The 23,481-nt window shown below is 38.3% G+C and overlaps 1 protein-coding gene across 1 annotated transcript in view; it reads left to right on the forward strand.

Moving 5' to 3' along the window:
- The window catches only part of GABA-B-R3 (gamma-aminobutyric acid type B receptor subunit 3), a 104,153-nt gene that overhangs the window by 78,541 nt on the left and 2,131 nt on the right, over window positions 1–23,481 (forward strand). The window contains exons 10-15 of the mRNA XM_068229161.1: window positions 633–768; window positions 4,081–4,197; window positions 4,283–4,444; window positions 16,423–16,526; window positions 20,276–20,551; window positions 21,983–22,157. Of these exons, the coding sequence (XP_068085262.1) occupies window positions 633–768; window positions 4,081–4,197; window positions 4,283–4,444; window positions 16,423–16,526; window positions 20,276–20,551; window positions 21,983–22,157 (970 nt within the window). The remainder of the gene's footprint in view (window positions 1–632; window positions 769–4,080; window positions 4,198–4,282; window positions 4,445–16,422; window positions 16,527–20,275; window positions 20,552–21,982; window positions 22,158–23,481) is intronic.

A 23,481-nucleotide genomic window follows, 5' to 3' on the forward strand; every position in this document is an offset into this window, starting at 1 on the left:
GTAATGCATGTTTTCTGTGTGGTTTCCTAATCTGTTACGAGCAAACATTTTTTAATAAGTATTCAGTTGAGTTAAGATTTTGAAGGCCTCAGTAGAAGTGATGTGACAGTAGAAGTTAGCACCTACATAAAGTCATCAAAAAAGAAGAAGTCCTGTACCCTGTATATTATCCTTACAAAGGGGTGATCTCCAGTAGTAGTAGTAGTAGTAGTAGTAGTAGTAGTAGTAGTAGTGTGAATTTTCAAAATGAAGGAAATAACCAACAAAGGCGAACTGTAAATGGAGATTACATGAACGTAACAAATGACAGAGAAACAGAGCATCAATGCCATGTGATAATAATGAAATGACAAGACTGGCAGTTGGAAATTTGTTGTAAGCTGGTCAGCAATAAGGGTTACTGCTAATACCTGCTCATGTTTGATTTTCTGTTCATTGCAGTTTTAATATGTAAATTTTAAGGTGGGAACAGTTTGTCAAGTTCAAACTGAGATTACCTCTTAAAATTGTTTCAGAAAAAGACTATGATTATTATTAGTTATTATATTATTATTATTATTATTATTATTATTATTATTATTATTAATTAAAATCAATAAGGTAATTAAATGCAATTTAATGTTGTTGCTCAGGTACATCAAACTGTCGAGTCCTCGACTGAACAATATGGCGGTAGTAGGCTGTATTTTGGTGTACACAGCTGTTATTCTGCTGGGTTTGGATCATGCTACACTCCCTGCCAACTCACATTTCCCCACAGTATGCACAGTAAGTAGTCCTTTTATATCTAAAACGTAGTCATTAGAAGATGAATTTTACCAAGCTCAATAGCTACAGACGCTGAAGTGCGGCCAGTATCCAGTAATCAGGAGATAGTGGGTTCGAGCCCCACTGTCGGCAGCCCTGAAGGTGGTTTTCCGTGGTTTCCCATTTTCACACCAGGCAAATGCCGGGGCTGTATCTTGATTAAGGCCACGGCTGCTTCCTTCCAATTTCTAGGCCTTTCCTATCTCATCGTCGCCATAAGACATACCTGTGTCGGTGCGACGTAAAGCAAATAGCAAAAGAAGATGATTTTTTTCTTAGATTAGAAATGGCATATACATCCAAGGAATACACTCAAGTTAATAAGTGGGTTCAAAATCACCCAGGGCTCACTAGTAGTGAATGATGTGATAGCCTCCAGATGGTTAATAACATAGCAGTATGAGTTACTCCAGACAGAACCTATGACACTAACCCATTTCAATATTGTCACGCGGCTGTGAGCTTGCATCCGGGAGATAGTAGGTTCGAATCCCACTATCGGCAGCCCTGAAAATGGTTTTCCGTGGTTTCCCATTTTCACACCAGGCAAATGCTGGGGCTGTACCTTAATTAAGGCCACGGCCGCTTCCTTCCAACTCCTAGGCCTTTCCTATCCCATCGTCGCCATAAGACCTATCTGTGTCGGTGCGACGTAAAGCCCATAGCAAAAAAAAAAAAAAATATATTGTCACGACCAGATTTAAAATCCTTCCTCACGTCTTCAGTCTCAGCATGCACAATTAAATTTTAATTAAGAGCATTTTTTCCATCCTGGCCATAAACACAAACCAAACCAAACCCCAAGGGCCATGGCCTATCAAGCGACCATTGCTCATCCCCGAAGGCAGGCAGATTGCAAGGTGTTGTGTGGTCAGCACGATGAATCTTCTCGGACATTATTCCTGGATTTCTGACCAGGATCCTGGCTATGAGCGAGAAAAATTCTACCTTGTTGTCGATGAAGAACTGGCGGCATTCATTGAATAAACATCTTTGCCTTTGATGTAAAAACAAACAGCAAACAGGTATAGAGTTAGACAGTATGTATTAGAAATACATACTTGGACAAACGATAGTAGCAGGTTTTTCTTAGATGTGCTCACTCCTAACCTAGACCTTCAGCTCAAGTCTTTAGAATGACTGTTTTGTCATTTCAGTATTTCTGTACAAATATCTTCTTTAAATGTCCTTTATTCATAGGCAATTTCTTAACACTCAAAGGTTCTTCTGTCTTGCTGAGGAATGAAACCCAGATAAAGACAAAAACTCACTCACTGGGTTCCTACTCTCCTTCTTCTTTGCAATGTGTTATTTGTCTTCCTCTTGTACTTATTTTCTACTTGTACAAGGGTTGGAACTTAAATAGTGGCAACACTGCTGTGGAGACGCTATGCAACGGAATCTAATAGTGTCGCTGATGGCACACATTGGTTACATACCTACCTTACCTCAGAGCAAATTGACTCGCCCTTCCCACATCACCTGCGTGCACACAAGCGAGAGAAACACAGTCACTTGTGAGCTAGCGGTCTAATGTAACGTTGTCACTATGTTTTCCAAACAGGAACAACAGAGTTGGATCAAGATGAATGTGCCATAGGTTGTACAGCACGACAGTGTCATCAAGGTCTTCAAGAGGCTTGTGGAGAATCTGCATTGCCTTACAGAACAGTGGCACATTGGGTAAAAGCCTTCAACGATGGTCGGCAAATTGTGGCGGACATTCATCGGGCAGGTCGTCCTACGAGCGTCAGTAAAGAAGCTCTTGTCGCTTTACTGGACAGTGATCGAAACCAGATGATTCGTGAGCTCAGAACTGTTGCAAAGATTCGACAGGCAGTAGACCGCTCCATTTGCACCATCAACAGAACAGGCTCTGCTAAAGGTATACTACGACTTCCACATCACTGGCAACGGGTTATACACAATGCTGGTGACTACACTGAAGGACAGTAAAGGCTGCTAACATGTAACTTTTTCCTATCTGTTGTAAATAAATAGTTGCCACTATTTCAATTCCAACCTTCGTATATACCAGGGGTATATACAAGTATTGTTGCAGTATTGGCATTGTTGCAGTGTTGCACAACTCCCAATAATTTTTCTTCATTTGTCGGCTTTTCTTCTAATATTTTAGTTTAATAAACCTCACATAATATATTCTAAAATATGTTAACATCAACCATATTTGGTCATTCAATGCCCTATGCTTTGTAATGTATCAATGAACGCTGCTGGCTTCAAAGCAAACTCAGAGGGGTTGCTTTCCTATGGCAACTCCCAAGCGGACAGTGTGGTGCAATGTAGTTTCAGCAGGGATGAGTCTAAAGCCTGTATGTAGCATCAGGTAGCACGCTTGCCAGTATCGGTCCTTGGGTGTTGCACAAGACCAGCAACTCCCCAATCAAAAAACAATTCCAAATAAACCAGTTAAATTGCACCACTCTGAGTAGATTACTTCATAACTGCTTTCCCTCTCTCCCCTCTTGGAATGGTAATTTCTTTTCCACACCACTAGTATATTGCATCAATGAAAAACAGGAGCGTAAATTCTCAAATCAAGTGAGGTCAGAATAATTTTTGTTATACTGTATAATTAGCCTCTTATTTCCCGTGTTTTAATTGCTGGATATATTTTACTTAGAGCTTCTCGTAATTTCAGTAAAATTATCATATGAAAGTGTGACATTGAAAATTTTGGTGCAACACCCATCTTCAGATACCACCAGCACCCACTAGTATATACCATACTTCTCATTTCTCCTCCTCCTCCTCTTCCTCCTTTGTCTCTGCTTACTAATATGCTTTACAGTGATAAGATCAATTCAGCTACTCACATAAAATGATTCAATAATTTATATCCATTAGAGACATAATATTATTTGATGTTAACACATTGTGAAATGAGACAAACATTAGGGAAACTTTACATTTCAAAAGTGAACCATGACTGAAAATGATTGTTCAGATAAGCTATCTTGACAGGTCAAGGTCCTTAATAAGCTAAAAGACTGCTGCAACATGGGATTTTGTTTATTTTTTAATTTTCATAAACCCAAGAGAATATCATGTCTATTATTCTGGACCATGCAAACACCAGTCTAAATACATTTTATTTACTATAACTATATCCTTTTTTTTTAATTATTAATAACCACTTGCTGAATTTCCAGGGTAAATACTCATATAATTCAATATTCTTCTTAACTTTAAATATTTTTGTCTAAATTTGAGATGTAGAACACTCCATCTATCAATATATTATTATTACAGGCACGAGTATATCTTCTTTCTGCTGGATTCTCCTTGGCCTTTGGTTCTATGTTTACCAAAACATACCGTGTGCATCGGATATTTACTCGCAGCCGTAGTGGAGTTGTAAAAAATAAGGTAAGAAATGGTCATATTTTAATTATATGATCTCTATGTAACAGGGCAGTAACACAGGTTACTCACTCACTGTTTCATCTTCCAGCTTCTTCAGGATACTCAGCTGATCTCCCTGATCTGTGTCTTACTACTGATTGATGGCCTCATTGTGACATTATGGGTTATCATTGATCCAATCCAGCGTCACTTGCGGAATCTTACTTTAGAGATCAGTGCCTCAGATCGTAGTGTTGTCTACCAACCACAGGTGAGAATAATTAACTAACTAGAATGTTTAATTTTATTTATAACCTTGTGTGAATGGTCTGAGGTACGAAACCCATTGGTTTGAAACCAGAGAGGGTATGTACATACCAGATTTTCACAATGTGTGAAGTAACTCAGAAATAGGAGGAACAGAGAGATTTTTTGTTTCATAGATAATAATAAAATAACAACAACAATAAAAATTACCAAGCATTTCACTCCTATCAATTACCTACAAAGTGCTTTCACGTGCCCTCCTTACCAGATTGGAGCAACAGAAAGAACATAAGATCAGCAAATACCTCACAGGCATCCAACCATGCCGATTGTGTGTGGAACAGGTCCGGAACCTCAAAAAAAGATATTCCAGCACTGCCAGACAAACGACACGGTGGTCACTTTCGCAGACTTCAAAAAAAACACATGACTCGAATGAACACGCCACCCTGTTAAATGTACTACGTGAACATGGCAACATCATACAAGTTAATCACTTCACATACTTGGGCGAAATTATCAGAAATACTGGCATCGGTAGAGAAGCCAACAAAACCAGCACAGAAAATCTATGTAAAGATTACTCAGTCACTTGGAATATCTACAAGAAGAAATCACTTTCCACCAAAACCATACTCCATCACTACCATTCAGTCATTCTCCCAGAAACACTCTACATTACTGAGATGTTACCATTAACCATCAACATCAATATCAAGAAAATGGAACAGCAGATACTGAGGAAAATATTTGAACCCAACGTGGTGGTGGTGGTGGTGGTGGTGATTATTGTTTTAAGAGGAACTAGAACTAGGCGAACCATCCTCTATATAACACTAATCAGAGAGAAAAAAATGGCACAAGTGGAAGCAATGCCAGGACTCAGCTAAGGGTCCTATTGTTGCCAGCTCAATCTCCAAAGTTAAGAGCCCTGGGGCCCCCTGCTAGTTGCCTGTTATTCTACCATGCCCACCCACAGGGGGTTTAAACACAAGGTCCAAGGTGGTATCTGCACAAATCACAGAAGAACTGTATTCACTGACCAAACAATTCACTTCATTCGCACAGAAGAGACATGAAATTCTGCGAAAGTATGGCATGATGGACCAAGAAAATCTTCCTCATCATAGATGGAACCTGACAAATCAAAGTACATTGGCTCAAAGACACACAAAAGGATCTCACAGAAGTCAATATTGATCCACTGGCAACAACATGGACTACATATAGACAGAAATCAACTCATACAAATTCACACCCAAGGAACTGACAGCAAGAAATATGAAACTCAATAACACATAGACTCAAGAAAAGCAACATTTCCATAGCGAGAGGATGAGGAAGTTTTAGTCAAATGCTAGCTAATGGTTTTATGTGCTTCTTAGAGGGCCAAATGCATGTACTGTATATAGGGTACACCAATAAGTTACTGCCAAACTTCCAGGACATATTCCTCACACATAGAAGAAGAAAATATGTTATATGGACATGGGTCTGGAAACAGTTTGTAAATTCATTTTCTACAATTATACATAGTCCATTAGTCATGGGAAACACCAGAACAGAATGTACCAGCCTCTGTTAGCATTGACACATGTCAATCAATCAATCAATGGATACTGATCTGCATTTAGGGCAGTCATCCAGGTGGCAGAATCCCTATCTGTTGTTTTCCTAGAATTTTCTTAAATGATTTCCACTCTAGTAAGGCTATGTCAATATTGTTTTTACATTAATTGAGCTGATTGTGTCTGCCAGTTAAATCTGTGTAGATCATTTAATAAGGATATCTTCTATCTTTGATCTTATAATCAAAAATACATTCTTCAAAAAAAGAGACAGTCACAGAATAACAAGGTACAGTTGGGATGGCCAGTAAAGAACAATGATTGACTACGTAATCACAAATAAAGATGGTGGCAGGTACATCACAGATGTAAAGGTCATCCCTAGTGAAAGCATGGACAGTGACCACAGATTGTTGGTAGTAGCCTTCAAACATAAGACAAATGAAACGCAGAAACTTATTACGAAAAAACCAAGGATTAAAACTTGGAAGTTGCAAGAAGTCCAAATAAAGGAAGAATACAAACTAAGGATTCAACAGAGTTTGCCGAAGTGTGAAGTAACCAGCGTTAATGAAGAATGGAAGGCCTTCAAAGACACCTTTGTGGGAGAAGCCAAAAACCTATGTGGAGTTACAAGTTCTATCAAAAGAAAAAAGGAGACACCATGGTGGAATGATAGAGTGAAAACAGTGGTGAAAGAAAGAAACCAAATAAAGAAGGCACTGGACAAGGAGAAACAAAAACAGGGACAGGAACAAAATGAACAAGAAATACAAAGACTTCAAGGAGTATACAGGAACAAGAAACTTGCTGTAAAGAACATTGTAAGGGAAGAAAAAGAGAAGAAATGGAATGAGTTTGCAGACAAACTGGAAGAGGACAGTAGAGGAAATATGAAATTGCTATACAGAGTAGTGAAAAACAAGCGAAGGGATCAAGAGACCATAAAAGCAATAGAACGTGATGATGGAACTCTGGCACAAGAAGAGGGAGAAATTAAACAAGAACTCAAGATCTATTTCGAAAAGCTGCTGAATGGAGATACAGAAAACATAACAATGGATAGAGGAGAGCCAAGTCGAGGAACCACAACTGAACCACCAATTACATGGCTTGAGGTTGAAAATGCGCTCAAGAGCATGAAGAAAGGAAAGGCAGTGGGCGTAGATGAACTAAGTGCAGATATGCTGAAAGCAGCGGGAGTTCCAGGAATCCAATGGCTCTATAGACTGCTCAACAAGATATGGGAGGAAAATACTATTCCTGAGGACTGGAAGATGGGCATCATTGTACCTCTGTTCAAGAAAGGAAGCTGACGAAAATGTACTAATTACCGTGGTATCACACTACTGTCTCATGTCCTGAAAATATTGGAAAAAATAATAGAGACCAGAATCAGAGATATTGTTGAACCAATTTTGGAAGAAGAGCAGTATGGTTTCAGACCAGGAAGGTCAGCTACAGACCTTATATTTGCAATTAGGATGCTAATGGAAAAATACTGGGAGAAGAACAAGCCTTTATTTCTAATATTTTTGGACATTGAGAAAGCATACGATAGTGTACCAAGGGAAATAATTTGGCAATGCATGAAAGAACTTCAAGTGCGAGACAGCCTCATTGACAAAGTGAAAATGTTGTATAGTGGGAACAGAAGCTGTATTCAAGTAGGATGTGGTTTGTCGGACTGGTTTGAAACAAAGAGAGGAGTGCAGCAGGGCAGCTCATTGTCACCACTTCTATTTATTATTGTAATGGATGTAGTAATGAAATCTATTAAAAGGAAAGAACACGGAGATATCAAAGCCTTCAAATTTGCAGATGATGTTGCGATCTGGAGTGACTCAGAAGATGAATTGGGAGAGAGAATACAAAGCTGGAATGAGGAGTTTAAGAAATATGGTTTAAACATCAGCAAGACCAAGACGGTGGTGATGAAAGTGTATGGGGAAGGAGCAGAACCAATAGTCATGTTAAATGAAGCTCAACTGGACAGCGTTCCAGTTTTCAAATACTTGGGTAGCGTTATATCAAATGACAACCTAGCAAAACATGAGGTGAACAATCGAATCAATAAGGCAGCACAATTTTACCACCAGGTAAGACACCTGCTGTGGGATGAGCAAATACCCATGAAAACAAAAATGACATTGTACAAGTCCTATTATACACCAATTCTTACATACAGTCTCAAAACCACAACACTGACCAATAGAGATAATTCCAAACTTCAGGCAGCTGAAATGAAATTCCTACGCACTATGATCCAGAAAACCAGGAAAGACAAGATTAGGAATGAGAAAATTAGAGAAGTAGGAATAGACAATTCTCTCCTAAATAAGATTCAGATATCAAGACTGAAGTGGTTTGGTCACATGAAGAGGATGCCAGTAAACAGAACTGCAAGGGAGGAATTTGACAGAAAGGTAGAAGGAAGACGACCCGTGGGAAGGCCACGAAGGAAATGGATAGATTTAGTTAAGAGCGATGTAATGCTGAGAGGTCATGATTGGGACAAGTTGGTGGAGGAAGAATGGTACAAGGACAGGATGAGATGGAGGAGGCTCATATACCACACCCGGGAAACTGGAGATGGTTTAGGATGATGATGATGATCTTCCATCCAAACATTGAATCATATTACCTTGAGTCAAGTACCCCAATTCTCTGGTAATTAGTTTTATATTATTTAATTTTGATTTGAACAAAATATGTTAGATGAAACGTTGCTGAAAGAGAATGTAACCTTACTCTTTAAAAACTCATGTACCAGTAACTTACATTCTCAGCATTCTTCTATATATTCATAATTATCTCTGCAGATTTTACAAGCACAATTTAAGTTAGTGTAAATCTGTTATTTATTTCCCCCGCCAGTGAGGCAATGTTAACATAATTCATTGCTTTTCTTCAATTCAGTTTATTGTGTGTCTGTCATTTAAGTCAGTGTACACTGTTAAACTAGAAGATCTTCTATTCATACACTATATCATATTTAACCAAGTACCCCAATTTTCTGATCATTAGTTTTCTATTATGAATGTTTATGTTACGTTTATAGGCATACTTAATCCACACTACTGTAATTCAAAAATGTATTTAAATTTAATCCTGTTATTAGTACCAGTCCCTCTGAATTTACCGAGCTCAAGTTGTAAAGGCATACACCAAAATTATGTGTACAGTTCCTCTATACGAGTCTATGGCTTTTTGGTATTAATGGAAATAATAAATGTCAGTAGCATTGAGAAAGGTTACTCTGTATAAATTGTAGAAACACAACAGTGCTAATAACAAGTCATTCATCAAACTGCTATCACACCGAATCCCGGATGACCAGGCGAGTTGGCCGTGCGCTTAGGGGTGAGCAGCTTTGTGCTTGCATCTGGGAGATAGTGGGTTCGAATCCCACTGTCGGCAGGCCTGAAGATGGTTTTCCGTGGTTTCCCATTTTCACACTTGGCAAATGCTGGGGCTGTACCTTAATTGATGATGATGACGCTTGTTGTTTTAAGGGGCCTAACATCGAAGGTCATCGGCCCTGTACCTTAATTAAGGCCATGGCTGCTTCCTTCCAACTCCTAGCCCTTTCCTTTCCCATCATCGCCATAAGACCTATCTGTGTCGGTGCGACTAGCAAAAAAAAGAATCCCGGATGTGCTCATGTATCCCTGTAGCTCATGTATCAATGTTAACAGAGGGCATTGTCAACATTTCATGTAAGAAAAATTATCATGTGGTATGTTGGTATGTTCTGTTCCTGTATATTAAAGTACTAGCTGATGTACCCGTGCTTCGCTACGGGATTCTCAGAAAGACTGACTTGGTGGGTTTTCCTAACTGAATTCAACATAGGTCATTACAGAAACGTCAGTAGGAATGTAGCGATTGAAAGCAATGTTATCATATAAAATACTCGATCAAATGAAAAACCGCACACTTTCTCAATTTCAACAAACAGTACTACGGTGCCGATCTAAGAGTCCAAAGTTCCAGAGCTGGAATAACCAGGTCGCAGACTGCCGTGAACACTCCTCTGTCATGATTCCGTTAAATATGCACACTACTCATTCCAATCAGTGGCTCAGAGTAGGGATTGTATAGCTCGAATACTATGATGAACCAGTGTGTTACGTACCAGATATATCAGAAAATGTATGAACCAGAGGAACGGCATACTAAAGAAGAAAGTTATCTTACACCCCAGCTACTTCCCACCAATATACAGGCAGGCAGTTTGAGTCGGTATGACCAGGCAAGTTGGCCGTGTGGTTAGGGGTGCGCAGCTGTGAGCTTGCATCCGGGAGATAGTGGATTCGAACCCCACTGCCGGCAACCCTAAAGATGGTATTCGGGAGATAGTGGGTTCGAGCCCCACTGTCGGCAGCCCTGACGATGGTTTTCCGTGGTTTCCCATTTTCACACCAGGCAAATGCCGGGACTGTACCTTAATTAAAGCCATGGCCGCTTCCTTCCACTTCCTAGACCTTTCCTATCCCATCGTCACCATAAGACATATCTGTGTCGGTGCGACGTTAAGCAAAAAAAAAATGGTGTTCCGTGGTTTCCCATTTTCTCACTAGTCACACCAGGCTGTACCTTAAAGCCAAGACCGCTTCCTTCACACCACTATTCATTTCCTATCCCATCATCGCCATAAGACCTACCTGTGTCGGTGCGACGTCAAGCAAATTAAAAAAACCTCGGTACACTGCAGTAATCCTATCTATCGAGGATGAGAGGAAACAGAAGACAAAAAGCACATCACAACAAACAATGGTCAATGTAATGTTACTGTTGATAAAGTTTATGAGGTTCCTATATTGCAGGCCTTCACATTAGTTTTCTTTCAACTCTGTGATATTAGGGTGTCTTACAAAATTATTTATATCATAGACTGTAGTTCCTTATTCTCAGACTTTACATACCGATTTTCACTAAATTCTGTTTACCCATTTTCTCGTGACTCGGCGCTGATATGGACTTAGTAACAAAAATCCAAATTCCTGAATATCTCCGATTATATGCGGTACGGTAACAATGTATAAGACATAAGTGATCGGAAATTTAATAACTTCTTACATAACTACTACTAACTTATGACATAACTAAAGTTATGTTAGTTATGTAGTATTTATCGATACGACCACTAATAACATAAATAACTTATTTGAGAATTACATTTCAGAACTTCCCCTAAACTACCATTTCACTCAGCGTGAATAAAATAATTTGTAGCCTAGATTGCAGTGGTTCATCACCCGACATTACATACCGATTTTCATTAAATTCTCTTCAGCCGTGTTATCATGATGCGTGTACAATCATACATACATACATAGGTACAGACAGACATACAGAAATTCCGGAAAAATAAAAAATGCATTTCCTTGTTACTGTGGACATGACAGATACAGAAATACCATTCTTTTCATATCCTGAGCAATGTACAGGCAAAACACTTACTTTATATATAGATTACATTTTAGGCCTTCCCCTAAACTACCATTTCACTCAGTGTGAATAACATTATTGATAGCAACCTATTCCCCGACATTGCATACCAATTTTTGTGAAGATACGACCACTAATAAAATAAATATTTGACAATTAAATTTTAGGCCTTCCCCTAAACTACCATTTTTCTCAGCATGTATAGCCTATATTGTAGCGACTTATTTCCCATCTTTGTCGAGCGATTTTCATTAAGACACGACCACTAATAACATAAATATTTGAGAATTAAATTTCAGGCCTTCCCCTAAACTACCATTTCACTTAGCGTGATTAAAATAATTTATAGCCTAGATTGTAGCGGTTTATCACCCGACTTTACATTCCGATTTTCATTAAATTCTCTTCAGCAGTTTTCTCGTGATGCATGTACATACAGACAGACAGGCAGGCAGACAGACAGAAATTACGGAAAAGTAAAAAATGCATTTTCTTGTTACTGTGGACATGACCGATACAGAAATACCATTCTTTTCAAATTCTGAGCAATGTACAGACAAAACTCTTATTTTATATATATAGATTATGTAGAGTTGTAGAAAATGAGTTTTAACATGAAAATAGTGTGTTTCTGGATGCATGTTCATACAGCATATTTCTTCTTTCTATTTGTGAGGAATGTGTCCAGAAAATTTGGCCGTAACTTATTGTGTAATAACAGTCACTATCATCATATTATGGTCTCAGCAATCATGTGCAGACATTTAGATCTGAGGTTATCTAGGCTCCTTTTATATCAATTGTAATGTTCCATTGTACTCTACCAGGTGACAGACAAATAGATTTCTGAATTAAATTTTCTTGGGTAAACACTAAAATATGTCATCATATGACATGGAGTGCTGAATGGAATTCTTCTGCCCTTCAAAAATTCACTATTTCTCTCAGGTTTGAATCTGTGACCTTGGGATTGAAAGGCTGACACTCTACCACTAATCCACAGAGGGAGCTATTGCATAGACCAAAAGAAGGCATATGACAGAATACCAAGAGAAAGAAATGTTGGTGACAATGGTGATTATAATTTTAAGGGTAAGAAATATTAGATGATAATCAACTCCTAATTATAATTATAGGAGAAATAGGAAGAGATCTAGCCCTGTGAAGATATCACTAAAAGAAAGTAAGGATGAAAGGTACTCAGAAGAGAACAAGAGTTGACAGAGGAAGGTTGAGAATAAAAGATGAAAGCTAGGTGCTGGTGCACCTAAGCAGAAATAATGCCAGACTCAAGGACCCGAAGGTCACCATTCCATTTTCCATAGTTGAGAGCCCCTGGTGAGAACAAGAAAACATATTTGCCCTCTTAGACATTATGTTATCAAAGATAATAATAATAATAATAATAATAATAATAATAATAATAATAATAATAATAATAATAATAATAATAATAATGGCGTATGGCCTCCGGAGAGGCCTGCTGCAGGTCTTTTACTAGTAGATGGCCTACTAGGCGACCTGCATGTCTGTGAAGATGAGGGCCCTACCTAGGATGATTTCTAATGTTGAATACGCCACACACACCCAGCCCCTGAGCCATTGGAATTAACCCAATTAAGGTTAAAATCCCCGACCCGGCCGGGAATCGAACCCGGGACCCTCTGAACCGAAGGCCAGTACGCTGACCATTCAGCCAACGAGTGTTATCAAAGATAGATTGTTACAATCAAATGCATTTTACATTGACAATCAAGCAGTTAAAAAAGTACACTCATATCCTTGTAACTATTTTCAGACACACACACAATGGAGGTGAGCTAAATGAACATTTTGAATCACAGACCAGACCTCTTGCTAGTCTTTAAAAATCTCCAATAGCACCAGGAATTGAACCCAGCCCTCCAAGGACAACAGCTAATAACACAAACCTTTACTTTAAGGAGAATAATATAATTGTACTTGCGGTGTAGGGCTAGCGTGCCTGCCCCTTACCCGGAGGCCCCAGGTTCGATTCCTGGCCAGGCCAGGGATATTTGCCTGGATCTGAGGGCTGGTTCGAGATCCACTCAGCCTACATGGTTACAATATTGAAGAGCTATCTGACGGTGAGATGGCGGCCCCGATCTAGGAAGCCAAGAATAATGGCCAAGAGGATTTTTCATACTGACCACACGATACCTCATAATCTGCAGGCCTTCGAGCTGAGCAGCGGTCGATTGGTAGCCCATAGCCCTTTGCGGCTGTTGCACCATGGGGTTTGTTTGATTTTTTTAAAATACTTGGTTTAAGATAGTTCAGAGCTCAAAAAAGCCCTTAACCTTTCACCCTCATTCTCATCATTCTATGTAAATAAATAATTTTCTGAAAGGCAATTGAATGGTGGAGTAGGAGTCAATTGCATGAAAATGTTTTCTTTTTATCCTACACTTCCAACATCAAGACTGAAGATCTGTCAAGGTGGCCCTTCATTTTAGTGTTGACGCACACCCTCCTGATGAAACTGAAAAACAAAAACAAGCTTATTGGGGGCAGAAATGAATACAGAAGAAATGGAAAAATTTGATACATTTCCAAGTTCATTGAAAACTTTTAAGAAAATGCTAGATAAACAACTGATAGGGAATCTCCCATCTGGGCAACAGCCCTAAATGCTGACCAACCGACCGACCACTATTCAAAGAGAGCAGTGTATGAAGATCTGGAGTTTATCCTTATCCTTCCATGTTGTTTTCATTATTGTTTATCATTGTCTCCTCTTCCTGTTGTTCCCTCTTCCCACAATGACTGGCCAATTGTATTTTTATCCTTTCTATATATGGCGTTATATGTCACTAATATTTTCCTGTCCATTACTTATAAATGCCTAAACCATATGATTTGATTTCCTTTCTACCACCTCCAGTAGCGATGATTGGGAATTAAAAGTTTGTAGGGGGGGGGGGGGGTGAAAATGTACAAAAAAGAAAATGTTCTGAAAAAAAATACAAAATGGTATGCTTTTTAATGTTCTCTGAGCAAATTTCATCAGAGAGTTAAAGGCTGCCAGTTTACCAACTTGAGTGCGGTAATAATAGTTTCTTAAGATTTTTATTCAATACTATACAATCAAACTTTAATTAAAGGAACAATATTACACATGTATTACAATTAAATAGAAGTACAGCGTGATTATACAATTAAAAATCATTCAGTATTTGATATTGAGAAGGCATATGGCAACATTGCAAGAGAGAAGATATGGGAATTCCCAAACAAAACAAAACAAAACAAAACAAAACAAAAAGGTATTGTGCCTGAGGGACTGGTGAGGAAAGTTCAGATGCTGTATGAGCACTATACCAGCTGTGGGCAATTGAGTGATGGACATTCATCAGTTCCAGACCAAAAGTGGAATCCAGCAAGGCAGTGCACTATCCCCATTATTGTTTTATCACCATCATGGATGACATAATGAAGAACATCAAGAAAACCTCTGAACTAAATGCAATGGCTTTCGCTGATGTTGTGATCTGGGGAGAAACTAAGGAACAAGTACAGTTGAGACTCAATGAATGGAAGGTTAAGTTCTAGGAGTTCAATCTAAAGATAAGTGAACCCAAAACAGTAGTGATGGCAATAAACAGAGAGGGATGACCAGCAAACATCATGCTAGGAAACCATCCACTAGAAAGTGTCGAAAACTTTACATACCTCAGCAGTGTAATATCTCAAGATACACTAGCTACAAGAAGCTGGCAAATAGAGTGCAGAAGGGATCTCACTTTTACCAGCAAGTACAAACACTCCTCTGGGGTCCCAAAGTACCAACAAAATCAGAGCTGGTGATGTTCAATCAGTACTTCATACCAATCTTAACCTATGGTATCGAAACCTGCACCCTCACTAACAAAGACTCATCAAGGTTGCAGGCATCTGAGATGAAGTTCCTTAGGTCCACAATTCAAAAAAAAAAAACTGGACAAGTTAAGGAATGACGTGGTTAGAAAGGAAGATGGGATTGGGACATAATTTTTAGATCAGGTCAGCATGTCCAGATAGAGGTGGTTTGGGCATGTAATGAGGATGGAGCCAACAAGGACAGCATATGTAAACTTGGAGAGACATGTGGCAGGAAAATGGATGGTGGGAAGACCGAGAACCCACTGGATGTACATCATAAAGATGGACATTGCAGATCGGGGAGGGACACTGGAGGACGTTGTTAACAACAGAATGTATCTCAATAAGACAGAATGGAAGAGGCTCGCCAACAGTATCCGAGAAACTTGAACTGTAAAATGATTACGATGATGATTAGTATTTGACTACACACTAAAAAACTAACAGACAGCAAAGAAACTTCCAGACTGACGAATGCATGCGGCAAGTGGGCGAATCATTCCTCAGTGTACATGACCTTGGCAAAAAATATACCCGTTCTATCCTTCTTCGCAGTCCATTCAAAATCTCCACTACTTGCTGTGGTGCTATACAAATCAGTTACCCACGACAAATGACATTTTGTGCGTATTTCTGCTAATAATTTTGTTAATAGTTAAATAAAGGAAAAAATTAGCTGATAAGACAACAGGGCTGGTAGAAATAGCTTTTTTTTAAAAAGATAATTCCTATAATTCCTAGTTTCAACTGGCTAAAATGGAATAAAAATGTAATGTAATCGCCACTACTCATCACCCCCACCAACAAGCCATGCACATTTTGCTGAACTAAATTCCATCAAAGTAATAAATACAAGATTTAAAAGCAAAGCCTTTCAATGTATTGCAAGTAAAATAAAGAATTTGCAACTCTAGATTGACATTAAATCATGAAGAATCAGTTTTCTGTTGTACTGTATAATGATATAATGACCTAATTTATCTAGTAACGAACATCTTCAGTACGGTATCTCTAAGCCTCTTTTCTTCTCTGTTTTCCTAAATATGCTATTAATGAATATATTACATGCTCTTTTCAGGTAGAAGTGTGCAGGTCACAGTATATACATGGCTGGCTTGGAGCTCTTTATGTTTACAAAGGTCTCCTGTTAATTGTGGGTGTTTACATGGCATGGGAAACAAGGTAAGACACGATACTCGTCGGCATCATCATCATTGTTATCATTTTGCCTTATCCAGCTTCAGCCAGGTATGGGCATGTATGGTATTTCTCCACCTTCCTCTCTCCTTCCACCAGGATTATTCTGTAATTCTGTTCTATTCCAGGTTCCATCTTCTTACACTGGTTTTTATCAATTCTATCCATCTTTCTCTGGGTCTCCTTCTTTCTCTCTAACCCTCAAACTTAACCTTTATCATTTATATTGATGTCCAAAGCATCTTAGTCTATTCTTCTCAGTTCAGTTATTCAACTGTTCTACTCTAATTTTCTTCCTTACTTCTTTATTTCTCATTCTGTGAAATATCATACTTCTTTTCTGTAATTCTGAATCATTGTTATATATTAAAATTGTATGTACCTTGTTCAAAATCCTTCTTTGAATCAAAGAATATGTTCTATGTACTTAAAAGAAATATAATTGAATGGTTCAACCTTAGGCTACATTAACTTTCTAGGGCTATCCCAAATATGATTTTCTCAAAAGAGTCCAAGCTCATCTTGCAAATACCGAGGTAATACCTCACTTCAGGTCCTAGAGTACCTGTTCTAATTTTAATCAAGGAAATTATCATTATGCAAGAAGCACAGGTGGCCCATAGGTGTTGAATAGAAAGACCTGCGCCAGGTGCCGAACATGTCCTCGGATACTCCCGGCACTAGAAGCCATATGCTAATTAATTAAATAAATAAATAAATAAACCTTAAAACTTAAAATAAAGCACTACAACACAGTAGTGAAACCAGAATGCCTGTATGCCAGCAAATGTCTAGCACTGAACTACAAGCTTGATAAATTAGAAATATTAGAAAGAAGAATTATAAGGAAAATCTAAGAATTGCAGAGTTTTGAAAATTAAGAAGTAAGAATGAAATTTACCAGAACATAGAAAACATATCAGAAACAATAATAAAAAGGAGATTGCTATTTCTTGGACACATTTATAGAATGGATGACAATAGACTAACTAAACGAATCTTCAAGTACCTTTGAGAAAAGAAATCAACCACCACCTGGGTTCAAGAAGTCAAGAAAGGCCTGGAAAGGAACAACATATGAGAAGAAGAATTATTGGAAAGAACGATTTTTAGGAAGAAAGTCTTACAAATGGAAGGATTCTAAGGGAGGAAGGAAAAGAAAACAGGCACAAAGTGGACTGAAGACAGGAAAAAGAAGCTCAGTGAAACAATGAAAGAATACTGGAAGAAAAGGAAAGAACAACTAAGAAGGAAGAATTGAAATTGTAACGTGGTCCTTAGAAGGCCGGAATGCAACAAGAAGAAAGAAGAAATAAACCATATGCACACTTCTAGTGGTACCATAATAACGAAGTTCATCAGTTAGGTTCAGTAAAGGTTATCACCCAAAAGAAAAGAAAAAGAATACATTCAGAAAATCACTACTATAATTACAAATGGTTCACTCACTGAACGTGACAATTCTACGATACAAATGGGTCAGATGTGCATTAAACCAAGAGCAGCACATCCAGAACCCAACACCAGTCTATAACGTCATCACCCCACATTCAATATCCACTTGACCAGTGCTTATGTTTATTGACATTTTGGTGACAAAGGAAATAATTCCTTACAATGTTATGGAGTATTTGCATCATAATTTGGTACTTTGGTACATGATGGTGCAATGTGTAAATTGTATACGACAACTTGAAGACGATGTCTGAAACGCAACATAAATCGTGGACATCGGATGATTCTGAAGAGGTGCCACATAGCACAGCCCGTTGTGTTGTTTGTTCAAAAGAAGTAAAATATGTCAGCAGAAATACTTCTGGGATAATCCGGCACTTAAAAACACATAAACCGGGAGAGCTGGCCATGCAGTTAGGGGCGCACAACTGTGAGCCTGTATCCGGGAAATAGTAGGTTTGAGTCCCACTGTCAGCAACCCTGAAGATCGTTTTCCGTGGTTTCCGATTTTCATACCACACAAATGCTGGGGCAGTGCCTTAATTAACACCATGGCTGCTTCCTTCCCACTCCTAGACGTTTCCTATCCCATCGCCAAAATAAGACCTATCTGTGTCAATGCGACATAAAATAATATGTAAAAAAAAAACACACATAACATTATTGAAGGGGAATCATCACAGAGAACACCTCCGGCCCAGACTGTATCACAGGAAGCTACCCTATCGATAGCAAGGTAGCCAGTTAGTTGTCCATCCTATCTACAATTATTAACAAATTATACAGGGTTATTCAGCTAAGATGTCCACCACAAATACCTCATGAAACATTTAAGACACTTTCTTTAATGGTATTAACACTAGACCCGCTGGAGCGGTCAAAATGACCGCTACACATTTCGCAAACTCAATTTTGACTACAGTTTTTGTTATAGGATATTGAGCTGCAGTGACTTTTCTTGATTAGTGGTCAGGAAAATCCATATTAAATATAATTCATTTTGCATCAATAGATGCAATGGGTATACCTACTACTGCCAGAGCGGTCATTTTGACCGCTGTATTAATTAACATAAGAAAATGTAATATAACACGTATCTCTCACTGATATATAATCATTTGCTCATAATTATCCTATCAACAATGGTAATGTTCAAAACTCAAAAATGGAACTCGGATATATGATGAATTGTACAAACATTATTTCCGCTGCGTCTCCGGTAGTTTTGTCTTTTGTCAGTTTGTCAGAGTACAGTAAACATGTCTCATAAACCATCAGTTGCTGAGTCTATTGCATGACATTTATTTATACTGTATTCAAATTATAATGATGCCTCACATGGGCTGAGTACTAACAAGTTTTCAATTATTCTATTACAGCCGTAGAAATAGTAACCCGTAAAGCAAGGTACCATAGGAGCTGCGACAATCAAGGTAAAAGCCTCCCATGGCTAGATAATGCGTCATTAGGTAATGATGGCATCACGGAGTGGACTGTAGTAGACTTTGGGGAGACTATACCTGGTAGGTTTGCTCGCCATACCCCCTCGAGAGAAAATCCAGGTCTTAATCCATATTCAAAGTGGCATGTTTTTGACGACAGTGTAATGAGTGCATGGCATCTTTGTATTGATAAATCAATACTGAAACTCATAAAGCAATGTACAGAAACAGAGGCAAAATGATAATAATGAGGAACTGTGTATATCGAGAACGAAAATATAATAATTTCAATAGCGGTCAAAATGACTGCATTGGTGGTTCAATGTATATAATACTGTATATTCCAGCGGTTCTAGTGTTCAGCATATACTGCTGAACAGGCAGTACTTTCCCAGGCTTGTGACAAAATTTATCAGCACACACGTTTCCATACGAAAACATTATTTCACACAATAACTGCTGATGCACAGATCGGAGCACAGGAGAACTGGTCACGAGATTCTCACACGAGTCTCGAGATTTGTGACGTCAGTCTTGGGAGTCTCAAGTGAGAGCATTGTCCATCAATACTTCACTTCACATCACAGCCTGCACAGTTGCTAGGCAACATCGTGCCACACATTTTATTGAAAAATATTATTTATGATCATTTGATTTTCCCAAAGGGGAATTTAATAACTTTTTTCTTTCTATTGGTTTTCTTCCCACACTGACTCGTCATTGTGTTTTCCCTATCATGTGTTCCTTTCAATGTTCCAGTCTTCTTAATTGTGACCTGATTTTCACTTGTTTGTTTCTTTCCATTACTTGCAGAATAATACAATATTTTATTTCTAGGCATGTAAAAATTCCTGCACTAAATGATTCTCAGTACATTGGAATGAGTGTCTACAGTGTTGTCATTACAAGTGGAATTGTTGTTGTATTGGCCAATTTAATCTCGGAGAGAGCAACGTTGGCTTTTGTTACAATTACAACGCTGATCTTGACATCAACAACAGCAACACTGTGTCTGCTCTTCCTGCCAAAGCTGCATGCTATATTAGGTCACGTGGATAATGGAGACCCAATAATACACAGTATGGGATTGAAAATTGAATATAATACAAGAAGGTAATTATAATATGACTTGATTAGTGTAAAATGTTATTGAATTGAATCAATGATAGCAGAAAGGATCTGAGTCACTTTAGAATACAGTGGCGTATACTAAGGGCTACCAAGGCTATCAGTGAAGCCCTAACCTCAAATAAGAATGATGGAAATCTAAAGCGTGTTATATTGTAAGCATCTGGCACATTGTTCCATTTACAAAACTTGAAAACAATGAGATAAAATGTTACACGTATTTCTGAGTGCAAGGCATCGGAGAAAGATATTGCAGACCAGGCACTGTGTCCTTCTCCCCTCACCCATGGGCGCCCATATGACAGCTTCTAGAGGGGGGGTCCAGACCTGAGGGTATGTAGCAATTTTAATATTTTGGAAGACAAATGTGATTTCTATTCTGCGGTAGAATAACCCACGGTATCCCCTGCCTCTTGGTGGGGGACGGTACTACCTTTTTTACGTAATACTGACTTTTAAGTCACTTTCTTGTAAGGAAAACACATGACTACACTAGATTTTTGCCTTTCCCTGAGAGCTAGAGGGGGGCCGCGGCCCCACCTCGCCCCCTGGGTATGGGAGCCCTTGCCCTCACCTCACCCTGCATGGCTTGCTGCTGAGTGCCCAATAAGTGCAGGGACCGGGGAATAGGTCCGTCAGATCGCCACTGTTAACAAAGGAGAGATAGCTCAAAGACTCTAAGTTCTCTGGAAGTTTCTGAATTGACACAAACGTTCCTCATCATATATACTTCATACTTCTGACTTAATTATACAGATAACAGAGTGCTGGTATTTCACTCCCTTTTGCTTCTACATCCTTGTAGAAAGATACTGCAGTCTACTGTTATAGGAGTAATATAGTTTTCTTTTTATAGGTTGATCTGCTAAAATGAAATGCAATCTTTCATGTTTAGAGAGATTCTGAAAATTGAACCGGTCCCATTAGACCAAAGGCAAGCATTCTATACATTTTTCCACAAAGCAATGTAACAGCACTGACAGCACTGACAACACAGCAGGCTATTCCATTGGCTATTGACTGCAGTTCAGAATGCTTAGGGTTTAACATTCACTAAACAAACTATCAAAAAGGGCTAACCTAAGTCTGGTGGTAGCCCACATCTTGTTCCTAGCATATGCCACTGTCAGAATAATATTGAGTTATTGAAAAGAAACTATTTCAAACTCATAACTACAATTTAAAATGTATGTAGTTAATTTCTTTGGAAATTATACCCCCAAAACATGCATTTTAACTGACTTCACAGTGTATATTTCATTTATAGTTTTCTTTTAAAGGGAGCACAACTCTTAAGACACTGTAATGCATGTTTTTTACATACTTGCCTAGGAAAGTCATTCTCCCTTTTTGTTATTTCAAGGTTGGCTTATACCTGTATTGTACATTTGTTTGAAGATCATTTTACTGTTAAAGGTTTGTTATGGATGATCGCCGAGAACTGTACTACAGGGTTGAAGTCCAGAATCGTGTTTACCGTCGAGAAATGGCTGCCTTAGATTTGGAAATTGGACGACTAAAGAGGCAGTTAATAGAATCACCTACAGGTTCTTCTGGTTCAACATCTTCTGTTGAAAATGCATCAAAACGGGTAGGGTCCTTAAAACTCTTACTCATTCAATATAAAGTTAAGATACACAAGTAAAAAACAATCAATTGAATCATGGAAATCATAACCCACTAACTCCACTAAACCAAATTTTACAGGAGGGGCAAAAAGCTATTTTATGGCCATGTTCCTCATTAAATCATCATGATATTTTTTTTAACTTGCAGGACTACCTTAATGTAAACAAACTGTGAATATCAAAATAATGATAGTTGGATAGGATTTATTTTTAAAATATTATATGTGCCTGTAATTCGGTAGTTTTTTATTTCCACACAGTGTCTCAACAAACTGCAAGCATCATAACACTCTTTGCAGCTGTTTACTTCACTGTAGGCCTACATACACATTACTTGTTTATTGTCTAATATTTGATGTACACCAAAGTTATCCACCCACAGCTGCCTGGGGCAGAATTCATCACAAACGTTTGTGATGGGAACAAGAGGATTTTGCTGGAAGTCGATTATTATGGTGTTTGTGTCATTCTCATTTTCTATTGGCATGCAATAGTGCTGCCAACTAGTGGTAGAATATTTATGAAAAGGAGAAACTTGCAAGCTCAATGGAATAAATTGGTTTGTGATTTCCACGAAATAATAAACAGTTTTGAAGCTGACTAGTTACTTTCAGATTTGAGTGTTTTATATTATACATGGATAGTATGCTACACTAGCAATACTTTTCCATCATAACCCCAAAAATGGAAAAAAAAAAAGTGGAGTTTTTTATTTCCATGACTCAATTTCAGGAACCACAGAAGTTCTTTTTTCTCTTTAAATCCTAATTTGGCCGACTATGTTGTTTTGATGATTTGTTCTTAGTGAGTACTGTGATTTGATATTCACAAGTCAAATCCCTCAAATCAGGATTAAAATCTAAGGAGGATTCAGCAATCAAACCCAGGGTCTCCTAGTGAGAGGCTTAGCACGTAAAATTATGTCTCCATCACTCGTCATCCAAAACCAGGTTCTAGTTCAGGTCGCAGATCTTAAACAGCTCCATCCATTACAATCAGGGTTTTCCTTGACTTCCATTATTCATTTAATTCCATACCCTTTTATCTTTTTCAGATATTCTTTCATTTGTTCAACATATCCAAGCCCTCTCTATTTTATCACTCAGTTTTCCAAATTTGTTTCTTTCTGTGTGCCCTCATTTTTCCCCTTCACCTCCCCTTATCTTCTACAATATATTCCTCAGAAACGTATTTTCAAAATGAACACAAGAATGTTCCCAAGAGCAGGCTATAATTTTTGCTTCTGAATTAAGCAACATATTTTCACCTACTGTTGATGGCCACTGA

Source organism: Anabrus simplex, chromosome 9 (assembly GCF_040414725.1).
Source record: "Anabrus simplex isolate iqAnaSimp1 chromosome 9, ASM4041472v1, whole genome shotgun sequence".
NCBI classification, from domain to species: Eukaryota; Metazoa; Arthropoda; class Insecta; order Orthoptera; family Tettigoniidae; genus Anabrus; species Anabrus simplex.